General features: G+C 41.8%; 1 protein-coding gene across 1 annotated transcript in view; it reads left to right on the top strand.

Moving 5' to 3' along the window:
* The window catches only part of LOC310950634 (proprotein convertase subtilisin/kexin type 4-like), a 228,866-nt gene that overhangs the window by 156,745 nt on the left and 50,841 nt on the right, over positions 1-21,280 (top strand). Inside the window, exon 13 of the mRNA XM_083918538.1 lies at positions 3,386-3,499. Coding sequence (XP_083774664.1) covers positions 3,386-3,499 — 114 coding nt within the window. The remainder of the gene's footprint in view (positions 1-3,385; positions 3,500-21,280) is intronic.

Below are 21,280 nucleotides of genomic sequence, written 5' to 3'. Positions count from 1 at the left end.
TACTGTTGGTACTGTAATGCAAGTATGCAGACGCTTCGTATGCAAGATTGTGATCTGCAGTCGAAGCGTTGCTGGGAGGCGCTCTATAGGATGAAACATCAAGAGAAAGCTGCCTCTGTCTTTTTAGGTTCACTTCCGCTTTAAGTAACCTCGGCTGACCATTTTGCAAATTCATGTCAGTATGTGTCAACATATTTACGGCACTTTGTCACCTCTTCATAAAGACACACATGCCATCATCTGTTTTTGTTTTTTTCTTTATTCTAAGCAGAACATGTTCTTCTACCTGTTTGTTTACAACTATGGATTTATAAATAGTTTCAGTATTGGAGACAGGCCCCGTTCATTCCTATGAAAGTTGATCAGTGGCGCATGAAGGCGCAATGAAAAAGTTCAACTGCCGCGTTTAAAAATACCTGGATGATCGGCACTACTTCCACATTGTTGGCCCCGTAGAGCAGGAACACTAGAGACTTCCTCCGGCCGAGCCAGCGCCTTCTGGTTTAGTGCTCTGGATGGGAATTATATGATTTTATCGTGCTGCTCTTCTAGACTTTCCAAATGTTGTCAGACCAAATTCTGATAGTAAAACGAGTTATTTCCAGCAGTTGAATGCTCGAAAAAATTTATTTATGGGTTAACCTCTTTTGCTGTGGTCATGGAAACAGTCTTGATGGTAACCCTGGGTAAGGACCTTTTTAAAGATGTAAACATAAACATTCCAAAACAGTCCTAGTTTATTTCCTGTTGCAGTGTATGTGAATGACATCAGCTGACAGGAAGTTACCAAGGACCAAGGCTGCTGCCTAGCAATGGAAGATCTATACAAACACTCGCAAAAACTTTTGCGAGACTCGTTCCAAGCACCTATACTAATCGTGGATAACCATCTAGACCCGACCCATTGAAACGCTGTGATTAGCGTGAGGACTGACGTTTGATTCCTCCACCAGTGCGTAAGAGTGCACGTTCCACGGACGCCGGTTTATGCCAATTGGGCCATGTGTTGTCACTAGCACTTGTGTAGTACTTGCATGGACCGTGTTTCTTCCTTCACTGTATTGCCTGTTTAGTTAGATCTAAAGCTTGGAGCTTGGAAAGCTATTGTAGCTAGCTCACAGTAACATTTTCTCAGCTAACTAGCCAGCTACAGTGCAGCCATTAGCCAGCTACAGCTTTGGTACCCCAGAAGTTGTTTTCTGAAAATAAATAAAAAGGTTTGTATTAAACATAATCACATGCAGCATGTCGTAAATAATCGTCCGGATTACTACAATAAAGGATCCTTTGCTTAAGCTCGTATTCTTCTAATTAAACTGCATATCAAATTCCATAATTAGTGGTTTTGAGCTTTCTTGCAGCCAAACCAAAACCAACAGGAGAAGAAAACACATGGTCTAGCGCTTATACAAAGAGGTAGTGCAGAGGGGAAAAGAGCCAACTCCATGAGAAAGAATCCTCACAAGTGAACAGCTCAGTTCATCTTAAGTCCATTACAGCAAAAGCAATACTTCTGTTAAAGCAGCACTATGGTGGATGCTGGTCATGGAGTTTTCAGATTAATTTTGTGGCCTAAACCTATTCACATGTCCCTTCAGGGGCTGTGCAGCAAAGAGCAGTGAAAACATTGAAGGAGAGAGAGAGAGAGAGAGAGAGAGAGATAGCAGTAAACTGGGTTCTCAGCCAGCAGTGTGTTTTTTAAGAGCAAAACGACTTTTCCAAAATAAATAGATCTGTGTCGCGGACTGCTAGGAGTGAGAAAAGCCCTCGGTTCAATAATTAATTCCCGAGTCGAGGGTTTTGGAGAGCTGCTGATTGGGCTGATTCTTTTTTTTATTCTGTTATGATACAAAGGAGGCCGTTTGAAGTAATTTGTCCCAGAGAGAGCGGCTTGGAATACCATACATGCTTTGATTTAGCAAAGCAAATTTAATTTTGTTTGCTTTATGCAAACCAGCCGGGGCCGGGGGGGTTTCTCTGATTCCACCAGAGGGGTGATGGTGGTGGTGGTGCTGATGATGGAGGTGGGGGTGTGCACATAACAGAATCACGCTGCTGCTAATATATAATACAGAACGCACACATATACACACAGATGCATGCAGTGAGCTGCAACAGTTCAAAAGTACAAAGCCTATTCCCCCCCTACACTCACGCACACTCCAATCCCTTTGAAATCAAAGCTTAAAATAAGTGTTTGTGCGTTGTGTTTTGTTTCATTCTATCCATCTATTATTAGTGTTACTGGTATTATTCCTATCATGTTGTTTTAGCTGCCTGCTCTTGCTGCTTGCCGGGGTTTTGTTTTATGCTGCTAATGAAAGCTTCTCTCCTCGCTTTTGTTCTGCTTCGTTTTTTCCAATACGTGAATGGAATACATCTGTTTATATCTGTGCCTGAGATTTCCTGAGATGTCTAACACTCAACAGCACAATAATGAAGAGGCTACTTGTGATCTAGTTGTTTTCCAGGGCTTTTCGTCACATCTTTGTGCAGACATACTACAAAACTATACCTGACATGCAGTTATATATTGCAGTTATGTCATTAGTGATTGGAAAAATGGAGCCTTACTCTGTCGTGCACCTTAAATTACCTTTGTTCTGTTCTTCTGAGAAACGCATGTCCGCGTACAGATGTTAGGCAAACAGTGGAGGCATTTCTTCTCCAAAAGAGAAAAAGGTTTTTCAGAACGGGTGGCCAAGAGTTTTTCTTATACTCTATTCAACTCATTTTCTCAGGGAACAATAATGAGTGAATAAAGCAGAAAAACCCAATTTCCTTTATGCTTTTTATATCCTGAAAAAGCCCTCATTGACGGCCCTTTGGTCTTTTGTTATAGAAAGCTGAGCTAATATCCTCCAGCTCTCGGCGCAGTTTAAAGGTCTTAATTGGATTCCATTAGTATATTGCTTGACATGACACTTGAGTCCGCTCTATTAGAATTCCCCAGCCTGGGATTAAAAAGAAGACTTTTTCTGCATTCGACTCTCTGGGCTCTTTTGTTATAGTCTCAAATAGTCTTTGTTGGATTCAGTTTTTTAGTGACACCATTATTGAAAACATACGCTTGACTTAAACAGGTGCTTTTATGTCTAGAGGAGCTGGTGTAAAAGGTATGGCTGTCTAATCGCAAAAGTTTATCCATCAATAAACCTACAGTGTAAGTATCACATTGGTGTCTCATAGAATGTGCTGTAAGCCCCATAACACAGTCCTCAAGCCTTTTTCTGCACAAGACTAGAGCCCAGGTGGAGTTCCCTGCAGGTTTCTGTTCAGAGTATCACACAGTTTTGAAGAGTTTCCTGTCTAGTTTCAGTTGGTGTAGAACACGTGCTGAAGAAAGGGTGTTTGATGATATTCTGTTTCATATCTCTTGCCCTAGTCCTGAGCTGACGTGGAGGGATGTTCAGCATCTGATCGCCAAGACAGCAAAGATCCCCGACCCAGAAGAGCCTGGCTGGAGCATCAACGCAGCAGGATACCATGTTCACCATAGGTATTGGGATGCACCCAGTGGGGTGCATTTTCAAAACATACATGTGGTATCATCATTGGAGTTATATTTAGGCCGACCATTCTGCCATTTAGCCCACTCGTGTGGCTTGTCTTTAAACCGATCGCGTATTAAGGTTCTCATACATCCTGTAAAAAACATTGAAAACAGTTGATCCAATTTTACAGTCATGGAAAACACATAGAAAAAGAGGGGGGAGGTAAACTTTCCTGGGAAATCCTTGTCAATGTGTTTTCCTGTAAAATGATTTCAACATTCTATCTATCTATCAGAGCACCAAAAACAAATAGCATTAACTTTTGAAAGATCATATTCATGTTCAAATGGTAGTTTATGGACAAAAGTTTTTTGAAAAAGGAGCTATGTTGTGGAAACCCTGTGGACACAAAAGTCACATCAAATGGTAGCACGTGCAGGTTGGATGACATTCCATATATATGTTACATTATCTTTCAAATGTAAATTTAAGCTACTGCTGGCTGGTAACTGTAGTGGTTTTGATTATTAGCATGTATAACACAATCTCTGTTAGATATACCAGCTAAATTATCTCTTTAGTGTCCTGGAAAAGTCCTGGAAAGTGATCTTGATCAAACCCTTAAAAGCAAAGTGAGCTACCATGCTTGACTAAAAACTTTAATTACTTGATGCTAAAGCTATCAAGTAATATTTTCTAACCAAGTCTGGTTGTGTCTCTTTATAGATGTAGTTTTACGTTTCGGGAAATACGCTTATTTGCTCTTTTGCCAGTAGTTACTTTAGATGAGAGGACTGATATCACTCAGCTGGCCTGTGCAAAAGTATGAAAAAAATCAACCTACCAGCAACTCGAAAACTCACAACATTTTGGATGTTTAATCCGTACAAAAATCAGTGGAATGACTGAAATGACAAGTTGTGGTTTTACGGGTGTTTATGTGGTACACTATTTCTTGGCCAGGAGCAGTAACTTCCTGACCATCGTGAGGTTGCCAGGCAACCAGCAAAGACCAAAGGAAGTTAATGCTCCCTGCCAAAGAATAGGCTGGCACATAACCCCCTGTAAAACCATACAGTAATCTGCTAGCTGCTTCCCCCTTGTTCCAGTCTTTATTTGCAAACAGAAGCAATCCTCTGATCCTCAGTCTTGCCTGGATTAGGTTGACTTTTAACTAATACTAAATTAAAGGGGATATCACTTAGGTGACAGATTTGAATGATACCACACCAGTGTTGTATGGACCGTGTGTATGTCGCAAACCCTCTCACTCTGGGAGGAATTTTGACTTTATAGTTAAACTGTTTATGGTTGTGTATGGTTATTTCAAGTACATTATAGTTCATTTATAACACCTTAAGTGCCTTAAAAGTTTCTTTCCGAGCCACATGCTTGTTTAAAATAATCTCTTTAATTTAAAATAAGGGCATGTTTTATGTATTAAACTCAGGCATTCTTATTACAAGTTTACTCAGGTAAACAGTGGGCAATGGATCACACAGGCAGTGTCACTCGTTCACTGCTGTATTTGCCATGTGCACACGCACCACTTCAATGTGCACACACACCTACATACTGTCCCTGTATAAAGCGCTTCAACCACAAAAAAAGCAGCTGTTTTATGACAGTTGAGACAGGTGATCTTGTCCAGGGAGGAGTGTCATTGTAATCCTCTAATGTTATTATCACACCCACGGTGTGTCTGAGTGTCCGTACCTGCTCTGATTTATCTAGACAGAGGCTGGAGGAAATGGAGCTTCTCCCCCTGACTGTTTGGAGCATGAATCTGTGAGGGAGAGAAAGAGTGAGCCCTGTGCTCCTCCAGACATCGTATAAACACTTTTACAATGCTTTTACAATGTTAACTGAGCGATGACATATCGGTAATCAGTCATAGCGTTTGCGAGGTATTTCTCTGCTCTTTGTCTCACTCACCTTAACCACATCCTGGCTCTAACTCACTGTCTCTTTTTGTTCCTTCTCCTGTCCTTCCTCTCCCCTTCTTTTCCCTGTTTCTGGCTATTATTCCTGCTCGCTGCCTTCCTGTTTCTCCCTTCCATCCCCTCCTTCGCAACATGCCATGTCGTAAAATAGATTGTAATTACTGTGTTGCTGTGAGAAGAATGGATTAATTAAAATATAATGATGCCGATCACACCAGCGGGCATCTGCTGAAATCTGTCCATTTAGGGGCTGTGGCTGAGGACTTGTAATGCCCAGATCATACTGCAGCGGCCACGCTAATTATGAAGAATGGTTTATTGCATGATGAAGAGCGGGTGGACTAGACAATGCACGGAGCACAGGGTCACTTACCATCAATGAGGTTGTTACGATACATTAAAGATTAGATGTGATATCTATAATGAGAGGATCCATGTTAAAGAAAAATGAAGATAACACTGGCTTATAGGTTAGAGTTGGAGGTGTATGTGTATACCGTACGAGTCTGTTGTTTGCCAGTTTGTGGTTTGATTCATCAGATGATTGAATATTTTCATTGTACATTTCTACATGTTGTTGCCAGTTGACTTAATGGTGGTTTGGCCAGTTTATAAGGCACTTGTCCTATTCCCTAAAATCAATATTTTTATCATTTCATGTTTGTTGGGAAAACACTGAAAATGTAAATAGTTAGAGGTCAGAGAAAACGGAGGAAAACATATATTAGTGAGACTATGTAATTTTTCAACCACTGTTCTGGTGAAACAGCTCAACACACTGCAACTTAAGAGAATGCCTGCAAATATAAAGTACAAACAAATAGTAGGTAGTGAATCTTCACCAATTGGACAATATACATGCTGCAAGTAGAAGAAAAATGCTGATACACCAAATAAACAAAACGTGGACAAACGAAGAAACACACATATAAATAAACAAGTCACAAACAACAATGGAATGGCCAAGTTAGAACACAAGAGACGTTTCTGCGAGACACTAAAAACTAGTAAAAGACTAACGGTGCAGACAGATGTCCGTCCCCCACAGAGCTGGGTCCGTCCCACGTTCCTGCCTACCGTACTCTATGGGGGAATTGTTGGGTCGATGTAAATCATAAATAAGTCATAGAGTGTGGTCTTTACCTACTCTGTAAAGTGTCCTGAGATAACTTTTGTTATGATTTGGCACTATAAATAAAATTTAATTGAATTGAGTTTAACGCAACGTGTACAGCCACTATGTCCAATATCAGACTCATGCCCACACAATGCCAAAACTTAACATTGTTAGCTGTTTTTGGAACATTGTTGACAAGTGGTCAATGCATTCATTAGGGTTTTGTGTCCCCTGGTAATATCTGTTGTCTTGCCTTTAACATGGAGTGTGCCTGTGCTTGCAGCATGTTTTATTTTGGGGGATGTCAAATTGGTGGATGTGTTTTAACCATATTTTTCTTCATTGAGCTGCAGTGCAGTTGCAGTATCTGTATGAAAAGGTGTAGTGTGTTTCCCATTCCTCCAGACTATTGACCCATGTCTAATGTGTAGTATTGGCACTACAATAGATAAGAGGCAGTATGGTCCTCTCTACCTCCTAGATGGCTCAGTTGACTGTTATCATCTATTGGTAAGCTGGATCCCCCAACACTCAGAGCAACTGCTCAACTGTGGCACTGGTACATGGCGTACAGTATAGGGGTGTGCCATATCGTGTCGTTCACAATAATCCTTGGATAATTTTTATCCATCAATGAATATCGCAATATTATGAGTCGGTGGCCTAATGGCGTCACACCGTTTATGCTGTGGCCGTTTATGCTGCCGCTGTTTATGCTGCGGGGCGCAACCAGATGTCAGGCAAAAGGAATCACTTAGACAGTGTGGAAATATTTTGTTTGTAAAAGAGCAGATGTGGCTCAAGACTTGCTACCAGCCTGTGACAACCAAAGGTGGAAGTATGTTGAATTTATTCAGCCACATTGTTCAATGTGAAAAGTGTCAAAAAAAAACAGAAGAGAGCTCGACAGTGCGCAAGCGTCAGACTGTAAGGTCACATTGACACTCTCTATCCACACATATTTACAGAATGTGTGGAACAAGCTGTAAAATACGCACCTGAAAAACTGTTAAATGTTCGTGCAGCTGCAGTCTCCTAATGTTTTTAACAAGGAGCGAGCACCGTCACTTCTGCCGCCTACTGCCCAAACCTGCCACACACACACACACACACGCACGCACTGACACTCATTTCCTCAGCCTCTTCTGGCTGTAACTTTTATTGGAGGTTAAAGTTTATGAATAATTAGGGGTGTGGCCTCTTGAGTGACAGCTTGCCTCTGGTCCTCACTTCTCCTTGGAGGTAAACGTCAGCCAGATGGATGTATGCCCCTCCCCCAAATGTCACATACATGCCCTTTTTTGGTAAGAGGAAATGAGGCAGAGTCAAAGTCTGACAAGATGGCGACTCTCCTAGGCGAGGGCGATTGGATCAAGTTGAGAGAACGGACCCTGATGGGTATGTTACATCTATTTTTTATACAACCTATGGCCGGAACCTAAGGGTAGGTCTAGCAAGTCCTTTTAACCAATATCTTTGGTTGATAGCCGTCATTCAGCGGAGGGATAACTTGTCACTTGATGTCTTAAAAGACACCATGTTTTATTACTTATGAATACAAATGTACATCCGTACTGGAAGAGAAAGAATGTGTAATTTCTTCTTTCCAAAGTAACATAGTCAAGCTTTAAATAAGAAATCAAAAAAATCAATGGAGATATTGTGTATAACCTCCTTTCCACAGGGAGCATGTTTGGATTGAGGACAGATGGTTCCAGTGAAAGAGGCAGTAGCATGGCTTTGTACTAACTGAAGGAAAAATAGCTGCCTTATAGTTGCTCGGTTAGTTGGCATTGATTGTGTGTGTGTGTGTGTGTGTGTGTGTGTGTGTGTGTGTGTGTGTGTGTGTGTGTGTGTGTGTGTGTGTGTGTGTGTGTGTGTGTATGTGTGTGTATTTGGGGATCTGGGGGCTTGTTGGGTCGGTGGAAGGTGTCGCCTGCGTCCCGGAGTACCCATCTGTTTGACCTCCATATAGACTGGGAGCTTTAGAAACTCTGATATGATGGGGAGCCCCCCCCCCCAGCTCCCGCCGCCATGACAACAATAAACATGTCAGCCGCCACACGCCAGAGCAATCTGCAATCAGATTTAGTGTGCATGAAATATGGTGGTGCTTTTATTGGTCCAAAGACTTGTCACTCATAATTTATAGGCTGTTGCCAGGCCGGCTGTGATGTCAGCGAGCTCCCTGCACCCTTGGGAGAATCAGAAGGGAGAGAGTGAAAGAGATAGGGTTGAGGGGTGGGGGTTGGATGGGGGTTTAGAGATAGAAAAACAGAACGTTTGTGTGTGTGAAAGAGGAGAGAAAGGGAATGAGGGGCGAAGGTGATGGAAATGGGTGAAAAGAGGAAAAAAATAGCACGCATCCATCCTGTTCCTCTCTGCGGTGAGTTTATCAGGTCGAGGGAGCGAAAGTGTCAGTTTTTTCCAGAGCCTTTACAAATGGATCTCACCCCTCTCCTCTTCTGCAGTGATGCTTGCTATCCTTTGAACACTGACACCTATTGATCACATGATCGAAGGAGGAAAACATTTTTTTTTTAATAGAAAATCTGCGATCCACATCTCTACTTGAATCCTCTCTTACCCAGAAATACAAAGCAGAGAGTGTGGTGTTAGCTGTTTGGACCAGAGGGATGACATACGGAGAAGAAGCAGTATGTCCAAACAGGCTTAATTTCATTTAATCTCTTCTGATAGCATAGGTGAAACTACAGCAATTATCCAGTGGGAGACTTAGATAGAATAGAACAGCGGTGGAATAGATCAAAGACATGCTGCCCTCTCTGCAAAGACAAAGTGAATATCAAGGAGAATGCATGAGTGCTTAAACAGTATCTTAATAAATTAAAAAAAACGCTAAAAAATGAGATAATGTTCAATCCCTCTTTTGAAAAATGATACTCCGTTCACTGAGAACTATTAGAATGTTTACATTTGCGGCATTTTGTTCCATATCAAAATAATTAATTGCCTCCATTTTCAAATTAAAAGTACATTACAACACAATTAAGGATGCAAATGAGTCTGGGCCTGTCACGAGGAGCCAGAAAAAGTGAAAGAGTGACTGCGTTGATGTATGAGGGTTTGCGTGCTTTTTTGTGTATTAGGTGGATCATTGTGCATGAGTGTGTGTGTGTGTGTGTGTGTGTGTGTGTGTGTGTATGTGTATGTTTGTGTATTCGGATACAAAAAAAAGTGTCTTGCTGCCTTTATTGAAGAAGCCTCAGTGTTGAAATTACATCAGCATACAGGGAAATAAATCAGAGCTCTGCAGTAATAAACAACAGAGTAATTAGGTCACTCTTCCCTCTGTAACTGATCGACCAGAGGAACAGATACTATGTTATTCCTATTGTGTTAAAGGCTCCAGTCTCCGGTTAAAAAAATCACCCAACATAAACCCTACACACACTTTTACAGACACAGATTTCTCCATCCCTTCCTCCTTTCCAGGGGCTCTGACCTCCAACGAGCCTCTTCTGTGAAAGATGTCTACTTCGCGCCAGAAACCGGGCACGGTAAAACATAATTTTGTCATAACCTTCCCTCTTTGGAGGGAAAACAGATATAAAAGTATATAGCGTGTGGTTTACTGCGAGTCCCCCTCACCAGGCTGGCAGCAGCACGCAGGGCTGATGGATGCCTGGCGTCGGCCGACTTTTAATTGCTCGTAAATTTTTGATCCAGGGAAAACGCCACGTTCTCCTTGTCCCCCGGCGACATGGGTGACGGAGCCGCTCAGGAGGGAATAAAAGAGCCTCAGTGAGGAACACAAAGAGCATTGGAGCTAGAGGAAGAGGAATAGACAGAGACACACACAAGCTACAGCCACGTATTAGCAGGTGTTCCATGGCATAGGATGTGCAGTATAAGACTGTGAGTGCATAAAGGTCCTCTATCAAGTATTAGTGTGATGCACTTTAATATGGTGAATGCTCCTGTTTGAGAACAGCCTGGTCGCTCGAAAAATGTTTGTGCCAATCACAGAAACATTAATATGATTGGCTTTCTTTCCTATCTATATGCCACGTTCCAGGTGAAACCATCAACGTTAATATTACATGATCAGAGCAAGTGCTCCAGAAGTCAGGGGATGTAGTAAAACAAGCCTCAAACTCCACATAGGGAGGGTTGGATGGTTGGGTCAAACACACACCAGACTATCACCTGGGTTGGTTCGTGTCCCGTCCCATCCTTTGTGAAAGTAAAAGTTAATTACAAAACAGACGTTGTTATTTTAGCCCAAATCACAACCTTTTCCTAAACCTAATCAATTAGCTTTATTTGCCCAAACGTTGCTACTTTTTTATTAGAATTCACATCCTGCATCCGTGGATCATCAGAAAGTGAAAATGAGAACGGGTTTCAGCAGGTCACAACAGTGATCTCTGATTTGCAGAAACATACAATGCCAACATTTTATTCTGAAGACTGGGTTATTGAGAACGTCTACATAAACAAACTGCAGTAACACCATTCATAAGGTGTTATATTATTTTTTCTATATAAATCATGATGATAGCAAATGCCAACCCTGTTTCCTAGATATTACCGTTATATACCACTCGTTGCCAACAACAAATGTGTTTTGTAAGCTTATTTCATTGTTTTTTACAGAAAATCCCAGTGAATCCCATTCCCTGGTGCCAAAGTTCTGTGCTCTATAGTCAACAATTCAACCCGACCAACTCTCTTTCTGTGCAGTACCTGAATGTAGCACTTTGTTCCCTGGGGGTGAAAAGTTCCCAGTGATCCTGGCAGAAATAACATGTATACACATGTAAATAACAACTGTCTTAAAGATTAAATGGCAAATCAAATTAGTAGTGTATAAAATTTCCAGAAGGCATTATTTCAAATGTAATTACAGTCACCATTCCACCCGGACAAGAACAAAATCCTCAGAGCTGCACAATCTTTGAAAGTGTTGTGGTGTAAAGACATTTTATGGCACATATTTGAGCGGATACAAAGAAAATATAAAGGGAATTGCAAAGTCAATGTGGAGACATGAATAGTAGAAATCAAATGCAATATCTTCAGGGCAACATAGAGAAGACTGAGTCCAATGTGTGTTAGGCTGTGGTTAATAAGTGCAGCCTTCTCGTTCATGTCAGTGACAACTGCTCCATGCCCAGCAAGCGTCAGAAAAGGATTTGTCGATTATTGCATCAACATCATTTTCAGGTTCCAGGTCCAAAGATGAAAACATTTGTGTTTTTAATTTGAATGTTACAACTTGAGCTCTGTTTTTTTTTTTTTTTTTTTACTATTTTCTGAGATCGTCACTGAAAATGTCCTGGAGAAAAGAGTGAGAACCCAGGGGCAGCTTCAGTCTGAACACAAATACAGAGTATAAGTCAACGTTGCAGGTCAAACAATTCCGATTTATTTATCAAATCCGATTTTTTCTTTGTCTGTTCACATTACTTCTTTAAATGTGGCCTGTCTACGTACTGCTGTGTGAACAGCTCACGCTCCTGAAGTGACCTGCATGCGCAGCTGATCATTGATGACATCACGCCACAACGGTGTTTACGAAAGTGAACATGATAATGGTGACCGGTGCTGTTGGACTTCATGGCTGAATACTAAAAACAGTGTGTGAAAACAGAATGGGACCTGGCTGTTCAGATTGTGGTCACATTAAAAAAAATCTGATATGTATCTGAGTAGCACATTTAAAAGGGCCCTGATTCTGATTAGAAAATGTCAGATTCAATGTGAACTGCAGTGCTCTCTGGTGGCCCCTAGAGACTGTTCTCGTTGTTACTGTACACCCTACTTAACTAAAATAATTTGAGCACTCCACTGATGGGACGATTAACTGAATGACATCTCCATCCTCAGTGTCCTGAGCTAGCAGTACTGAAATATCAGTCTCAGTATGGACCATCAAGAACACGTATTAGTTGACCTCTTTAATGTTTCTGTAAAGATATACTTAAGATTGCACATCTAATATATAGATAACATTTTTTAAATAACTAGATGTATCATCAAAGGAAAAAGAACATTTAAGTCTTTGACTCCATTAATCCTGTACAGACTCGCGGCACAAGTTGTCCGTGTCAACCACTTACTGTGGCTGCAGGAATTAGAGAAGCTCTGTCTGAAAGGGAACACTAACAGGGTGAAGAACCAAGGTGCAGTGGCCTGTATTTGCATACACAGCTCTCTTTTTCTTCTTTTACTGTGGAACAGTCCTTTAAGTGCCCGTACAGCGCTGACAGTAATGGAGATGAGAGTGAAAAATGGGGTTTAAAAACCATCTCTGCAGACTTGTGACTGTTGCCAAGTCTAACAGATGCTCATCTGATCAATTTCCCACCCCGTTTGTCTTCCTCCTGAGATGAAAGTAGAGGAGATAAATGTGGGTTGATCCCACCATTTGCTTGTTCATTGCAGCAAGGTCCGACATCCTGCCAAGGATTTTGATTATTTCCTTCTAGTGTGTCAGGCCCGGTCTAGCCTCAGATCTCTATCACTATCTTCCCCTTTTTTCTCTTCTTTTTCCTCTCTCATTTTTCTTTGCTTTATTTCTCTCCTCCTTCTCCTGCTGTTTCTGTTGTTCCAGTCTCATTTGGTGGTTTTTCGACTCACCAGGTTTGGCCTGTTGTGATCTCTTTCCTCCTCATTTCGATCCTGCCTCCATTTCTCCCTGTGGTGGCCAAATCAAGACACACAGCCATCATCCACAGGTCACAGTCCAGGCCAGAGGCCAGAGGGCAAGGGGGAGCTGGCCAGGGTCTTGTTGCTCACCTCTATGTGTGTGTGTGTGTGTGTGTGTGTGTGTGTGTGTGTGTGTGTGTGTGAACACACACCTACATACATGACTTTGACACCCACAGTATACATGTTGTTAATATAAAAAAAAAATGATGCAAAATTTCATTTTTACTGCCTGTTTACTGGGCCTGTAAATTAATATAAATACATTAATCAAATATGAGCAAGTAATATGCTCTGAACAGATATTATAACTGTTTATAGCGATTATAATAATAATAATAATATATATATATATACACACACACACACACACTGGGGATCAAAATTAGAGAATTAAGTATTAATACTTGATTCATTCTGAAATACAGTTATTTTTTAGTGTTCAGAATTTGATAGAATATCCTCTGTGACTAAACCACTGCTGTACTAGCATGTTTTTTTAAGTAACCAAGGCACTTCGACAAAAGCTTTATTTAGTGAAAAAAACAGTGATCAAAATGAGAGAACAGTAACCGTTTCAGAAGAGAAGATGTCAACAATTATTTCTTTTCTAGGATTCAAAAAGGAACAGGAAGTGCAGAGGCCACAGCTTTGAATGACTTCAGCACATCTGCACCCACAGGACATCACTAGTTTCTCACACTGCTCTGCTTTGATCTTGGTCCATTCTGACTCAGTCTCTTCCACAGTTCACTAACTGGAGTGGGTTTCTTAGACATAACTTCACACACAGAGGATTTTCCAGAGATTCTCTTAAGATTTAGATCTGGATTATAATTTCATAACACGTTGTTTATGTTGTGAACTAACATAAAACTATGCGGTTTAGGCAACAAAACCACTTGGTTAGGGTTAAAAAAAGTGCGCAAAATAAGTGTGTTTGTAACTTAACTACCAGAACGCATGGGACATGAACAGGACACAAACCGCGGTCTCCTGATGTAAAGTCTGTTGTCTGTGTGAGCCATCCACCACCCCAAACTGCTTTCTTAAGTAGAGTTTGGCGCTGTTAATGGTGGAACACTTGCTCTGAGCGTCTAATATCACCGTGGATGGGTTTACAGTTGAAAGCCTGTTGCGTGCTCTAAGCACCCATGTACATCTGTGCCAAACTTCGAAGGTCGTGACAAATGGCAGTATTTGACGCCCTGGGAATTAGAACAGACTCTCCACAGGTATTATTTTTACCTCATGATCCAATTCTGAAGCCTACCACTTGCCATGTTGACAGCAGACTGCCAGAAAACTGACACAGTGATCTTCAGGGATGTCTCAAAAGTGCATGCAAAGTGAGGGTTTATGGACACTTCTAACCAACTTTATTTCCCCCTGGACCTCAATTTTCTCAGAAAAACTAGCACCTAAAATAGTAGAAATCATCTTTGGCAACGTTTTACTTGAAGTATACTTTGACTTTTTCATTTGGCCCATGGAGGAGGAAAACACACTGCCACCTTAAACTGCAGTCGAAGCTCCAGTGGGCTGCAGGAGACCCCCGTAGCAGCTAGCTTCTCCGGTCTTGCTGATGAGTAGAGCACCGTACCCCAACAGCAGCCACAGATGCTGGAACCTGCACAGACAGTCCAGGTTCCATTCATTCACACAGACATACATGGTGTTGGTAAACTATGACAGTAGTCACAGCTGCCCCGGGGCAGACTGACAGAAGCATGGCTGCCCCTCCGACCACCTCCTCAAACATACAGTAGTCATACACATTCACACGAGGCCAGGTGGGTGAAGTGTCTTACCCATGGACACAACAACCATGACAACACAAGTAGGGCGGGGATCGAACCACCGACCCTTCAGACGCCAACTCTTCAGACATTGGTCGACTCACTCTACCAACTGAACCCCAGGGAGCACTGACCTTCATATCATATTCGACGAGGAAACACACACTGGCTCCTGCTGATGGCAGTACCCGGGGCAGCTGCATCTGTCTGTGGCTGGAGCCAACGCCGGCTGGAGCTGAACAGGAAACTCCTCAGAAATGTGAAGTTTTAGTGACACGATACTCATGGAAGCACTATCATGTGAAATGTCATCCATAGTTCCACATTACATTTAATCACAAGGACGATCTAGAATCTAAAATCAATTGCTTTTCCCTGGGTTCCTGCATGTTAACACTGGATTGTATACATTGAATTTAGCAGCGGAATCTTTTAACATTGAATTTGTGAACATTGAAAAATAAAGTTGAAAATGAGTTGTTGAAAATTTTAAGAGTCAAAACTTTCGGATACATAATTTCAATGCATACGTATTCACTGCTAGAAATCCAATGGCTTTTTAATTTCAAAATCCGATGACACAGATTTACTTCCATAGAATTCCTGCAATACGACCCAGTGAAATTCTGACATTGCATTATTCCACTGTTCACCATCCCATTCTTTATTTCCACCTGTAACATTAACAGTAACACATATTTTATTTCGATTGAAAATTCTTTTTTTTCAAACACACATCATGAAACGGTATTATCTGAGTCTTTTTGGTACACAATACAAATTAGTATACACTGAACAAAAATATAAACCTGACACTTTTGTTTTTGCTCCGGTTTTCCTTTGCTGAAACCAAAGATCTGAGATTTGTTTTTATATTTACGCAAATTCTGTAATAAACTTGTTTAAATCTGTGTTCACACTCAGTTCATGGGCAACAGCTCTGGTGGCAATTCCTGCCGTCAGCATGCAAATTGCACATTCCCTCAAAACTTGCGACATCTGTGACAATCGGCTGTGTGACAAAACTGCACATTTAGAGTGGCCTTTTATTGTGATCAGCCTCAGGAACACCGATATATATATTATTGTAGTGTATATATTTTTTGTGTATTTTGTTAGCAGCTAAACTTATACTGTACACATCTAAGGAGTATAACTGGGTGTAAACAACAATTCAACATGGAAAAGGAGGTATTATAGACTATTTCCAACAACTTCTGGTATTTGACATAGATACTGAAACGTATGATACCGTACAGTCCTCCTGCAGGCTGACCGACACACAGTCCCAGAGCTCGCTGCCACTGGGCACAAAGGGAGAGAGACGGGTGTGCCTGATCAACCCCAGTAGTGTCAGCCCAATTACTCATTCTCTTAAAGGGCTATTAAAACATAATTGCACGGCGATTTACATCCAAGTTAACGTGGCCCTGAGATAATTTATTATTTTCCATAAGCCCTTTCTTTTGTGTGCCGACTGAAAGAGTGTGGGGGGAGAGAGAGAGGGAGACTGTAATTTCCTGAGTCATGAAGAAAGGCATGTTGGCAGCCCAGTGTAATTGTTTAAACCCTACTCTCAGACACCTTCCAGTCACCCCCTTTTAATCCTCGTTATCGCTCTCATTAGCCCGGGGTCAGGGGTCAGCCAGCTCCTCCTAGAAACACAAACAGTGCTGAGAAGAGGAAGGGATGGATGGTGGGCTGGATTAGAGGACTGGAGGGTTGGGGTGGAGAGTCCACAGTACTGGCTACCTTCTACTGTTTTTGCTTTAGCCACCTTTTATTTGGTGGAAAAGAGTTACTTGCCACAAATTATATGCATGGTTGTAATTGATCTTATACTGTCAAATGTGTTGACTAGTGAATATGAATAGAGTATAAATAGATTAGTGCCGCGACTTTGACATCTTAATTACAATTAATTAATTACAGAAAAAAAAACACAACAAAAAAAATAACACGCCAAAAAAAATAACGCAATTATGCGCAATTTATTTTTGCATTGTCATTCACTCAGTGCGTAAAGTTCCCAGCCGGCCCGTAATACTGACGCACGGGACGCAACACGAGAGAGAGGGAAACCGATGAGAAGCGAGATGATGAGTTGTTGCTGGGTTCAGTGGGCGTGAATTTTAGTTATAAAAAACTTGGAAACATGGACAAGAGCACGGTTGTGTGCAAACTGTGCAAGAAAGAATTTGCCCACCAGCGGAGCTCTTCAGCCTCCACTCTCTCTCTCTCTCTCTCTCCCTCCCTCTCTCTGTCTCTCTCTCTCCCCTCTCTCTCTCCCCTCTCTCTCTCCCCCCCCCCCCTCCGTGTGTCTCCCCCCTCTCTCTGGTTCTCTCTCTACCTCTCTCTGTGCCCCCCCTCACTCTGGTTCTCTCTCTCTCTCTCTTTCTCTCTCTTTCTCCCTCTCTCTGTCTCCCCCCCTCTCTCTCTTTCCTTTGCTCTGATCCTGCTCACCTCCTCTGATCTGTCTGCAGGAATCACAACCTTGTTTTCCCCCCAGTGTCCCTCTCTAATTGAAGCTAATAAAGATCAATTAAAGTCATTAAGGGCTTTTCTTAAACGAGCTTTGGCTACTAAATGCATTAGCAGACTCTCTATCTCCATATGTACTATATGTCTCTCTCTCTCTCCTTACTTTGCATGCACACAGGCCTGTTGGGGTCTGTGGGGGCCAGGGTATTTCCAGGGTCACATCAATGAACAGTACTCCTGGCTGTTCTTGGAGCCGACATTTAACCGCTCTATCTGAAACCAATACCACTGTGTTTGCACTAATTCTGCCAATAGCTAATACTTCTGCTGACATTCAGTATGTTTCACAAAATAATCAGAAACATTTTATGGATAAAGATTCATTTTGCGGTATACCCAGTTCATACAAGCTTTAATATTTGCAATTCTGAACTACCAGTGCCTCATAGAACTTTCCCAACTTTCCCTTTAGCACACAGGAACTGATGTTTTTATTTCCAGTTTTACGTGCAAGAGCTAGAAACACCTGACTGACAGGTGCAGAAGCTCTAAGTGAAACTGCAAGTGCTTGAAACAGAACACAAGGACTGTGACAGTTATGACTACAGGTTAAACCTATGGAGTTATTTTACCATCTTTATTCAAGAGCGCGGTCTTTCGGTTTGAGTGCATGATTTACTGATTTCACATTCAGATCCGTCATTCTTTCCTTAAAACTCTGCCCTCACACTCATAGAGCTCCTTCTTGTGCTCAAACAGTGTCTTCTTGCACATTCATTCTGCCTCTGCTCAAACTGTTTGCTTGTGTACGTATGTTTTGTTGCTTACACTTAGATATGTTGTGGCTCTCACGGATTTCCTGCCCCCAGCTTCAGCTCTTCTCCTCACACTCACACTGCTTCTGTGCACTTTCCAGTTGTCTGCCTCTGGATTTTATGCTGCGCTTTTTACCCTGTTAAAAATCCTCAACCAATAGGATTCCAGGTGTAGTGTTGACCAATGAAATCTCTCTTCTATTTGTCTTATTGGCTGCTTTCACGTTTGGAGGTGGTTGTGGGTGGGATTTTGAAGTGTGTGACGTCACTGCCACAGAACAGCAGGTCTGTAAGGTTAAGGCTGTTTTCTGTCATATTTGCTGACATTGTGACTATATCCTGAGAGCACTATGAAACAGACAATCTTTGAAAAGGTAATGTACCACCCTGCGTCGAGCTACTCCCCTCTGTCTGCTCCCAGAGTCTTCTCTGTGTGCTCCTAATTGCTGTAAAATGTAGAAATTTCTTCAGCCACTCGGTTGATGGGCGGTGCTTGGTTTGACTCGACTCGATCACATATTTCTCATACTCGTACTGTATCTCAGTACAGTAGTTTTACGTAAGAACAGAAAATTGATTAATATTTGATCAGCGCTGTGTATTTTCCCAGTTTGATCAGATTCCACGAGCAGTTATTGACACTGCGTCAGAGGTTTTCAGTCAGGCACAGTGACAGATGCACAGATCACAGAGAGAAGCTGATGGGGCTACCATGAGCTGACAGGACTGTCAACACTCTTTATACAGCTGAGTGTGTGAGGGCCCACCCACACAGAGAGAAGTTGGACTGTAGCCGCACGAGTTTTGTATCGTTTTGGTCGACCATCCACACTGAGGCGGCGTTTGGTAGGTCTAAAAACGGTATCTTCTGAAACCAGGTCCCAGAATGGATAGATCTGAAAACACCTCCCTTGTGTATTCGTCTGAACGGCAAAGCTGCATACTCTGTTAAATGGTGATCATCTCCCCACCTTGTGATCATATCCTTCAACCTCTAACCCCGCGGCATCACATAACAACAATAGCCACCATATATTTGTGTGTGTATCTGAGAGGTGAATAACTCAGTGTGTGCCTGCATGTCCTCTACATGTGAGAATACACCATGTTTGTGACTGAGAAAACTACATGTGTGAGACCATGTGTGGTTTGGTTGTTTTTATGTAATCACGTAATTCCACCGCATGGTATGGCTTGGCGTGCCAGCCCAGCACACAAGGAATTTGCTTTTCCACTGCAGCAGCTACCTGCTTGAAGGTATGTCTTCAGTATTGTGGCTTTTCGGGGCTATTGCTCCATATTTTAGCTGTTTTTGTATTTTCAAACATCAGTATTCTGAAAGCATGCACAGAAAGATTCTTCCGTTATACCCGGCTCTCTGGAGCCCTCTGTGGCGCTGTTGTCTGGCAAACGGTGGTGGTGTTGGCAGACAATAACCTTATTTTTAGTTTCAGAAAATATATCTGAATTTACAGATGCATATGATACTACTACAAACATTACCATTCTTACGTCGAAATTTTAGCTGTTGCTATTTTTGCTGTTGCTATTTTTGCTTTTGCTATTTATAAAAGTCTCCTGTTGCTAACGCTAATGTTAAATTCTTGCACAAATAATATAGTATGACAGAACTATAGTAACTGATAACTGAAACTCTGCGACCATCTCATCTCTTTCGCTGTAAAGAAGAGCCCTCTTGACACGTCAATTCTTTGCCCTTCCTTGTGATCTCTCACTGACCACTCTACGCTCTGTCGCACTGCAGAGAGGCGCGTGACTCGCAAGCAGTGACAGCGGTGGACAACTGGAAGGGACACTGAGACGAGGAACTGCAGGAAGCCCGGCAAATCATTTTATACTGACCAAATAAAATGATTGGTCAGACTTTTATCATAAATATGAGAATTAAATATTGATGAGTTTCAACACCTGGTGGTTTTCGTTTACACGTGTGCCATACATTTATTAGGAGCCTTTTAAAAGTTGAATATGTAGAATCTTGATTAAAAGCTATATTTAAAAAAAATAATAATAATACAGGGTGTTTTTAGGGGTACAAAATGAAAGTATTGCTTTTCCATAATAAATATAAAATTTAGTCTGAAATAATATTACAATTTTTCTTTAAGGGTTTGACAATAACTTTCTGTCCTGTTCTGTTTCCATTGTAGCAGCCAATTGGCACTGGGTGAAATGGAGTTTTCCAATCCTGCGGGTTCTTCGGAGCCTCAGTGAAGGGGGCGTTATTTGTCCCAGCAGCTGAGTGAGCGGAGAAGGGCAAAAACCAGAGTCAATATAGGCCAAGCATTCACTCCATGGCCTGAGAGAAAGGAGAGAAACGCCATTCAAACGCACGCCCAAATGGCTACGATTCTCCTTGCTCGCTAACATCACTTTCATCTTTACTTAGCTGGAACGGCTAACACTAATGGCTAACACTGACCTTCAGTCAAACTCCTCTGCAATACCTGATTTTATGGTGTGGTTTCCCGGAGGGACAGGCTCAAACAGACTCCGGTCTCCTGGAGGCTACTGGACTGGGTTTGGAATTATTTTTTGTTGTTGCGACTACGATCTTGAGACACTATATGACGCTGTTCTGCTCATTCTTCATATTTAACCTTACAAAGATTACAAAAGAAAAGTGTAAAAATTGCCAGAAAGGTAAGAAGTGTTTTAAGTAACGGCTCAGCTTGCTTGGAACTTCTACTAAGGTAGTACCAAAAACAACATGTACCATCCACAACTTTAACTCATGGAAAACCAAAAAAGAGTGAATTGAGTGGAGTCCAGTCGAGCATATGTATGTTTGAGTGAGTGACTACTGATGAATGTGTGTTGACTTATGTATCTGGGAGTGTGTTATAGAGACTGAAGCCAATGGAAATCTAACCACTTCCCCGTTGTATGCACGTGTGTGCGATTTGTGGTGTGTGTGGAATGTGTTTCATTAGTG

This window comes from Echiichthys vipera (assembly GCF_963691815.1).
Source record: "Echiichthys vipera genome assembly, chromosome: 8".
Classification (NCBI taxonomy): domain Eukaryota; kingdom Metazoa; phylum Chordata; class Actinopteri; order Perciformes; family Trachinidae; genus Echiichthys; species Echiichthys vipera.
This window is presented reverse-complemented; position numbering and strand designations above follow the sequence as displayed.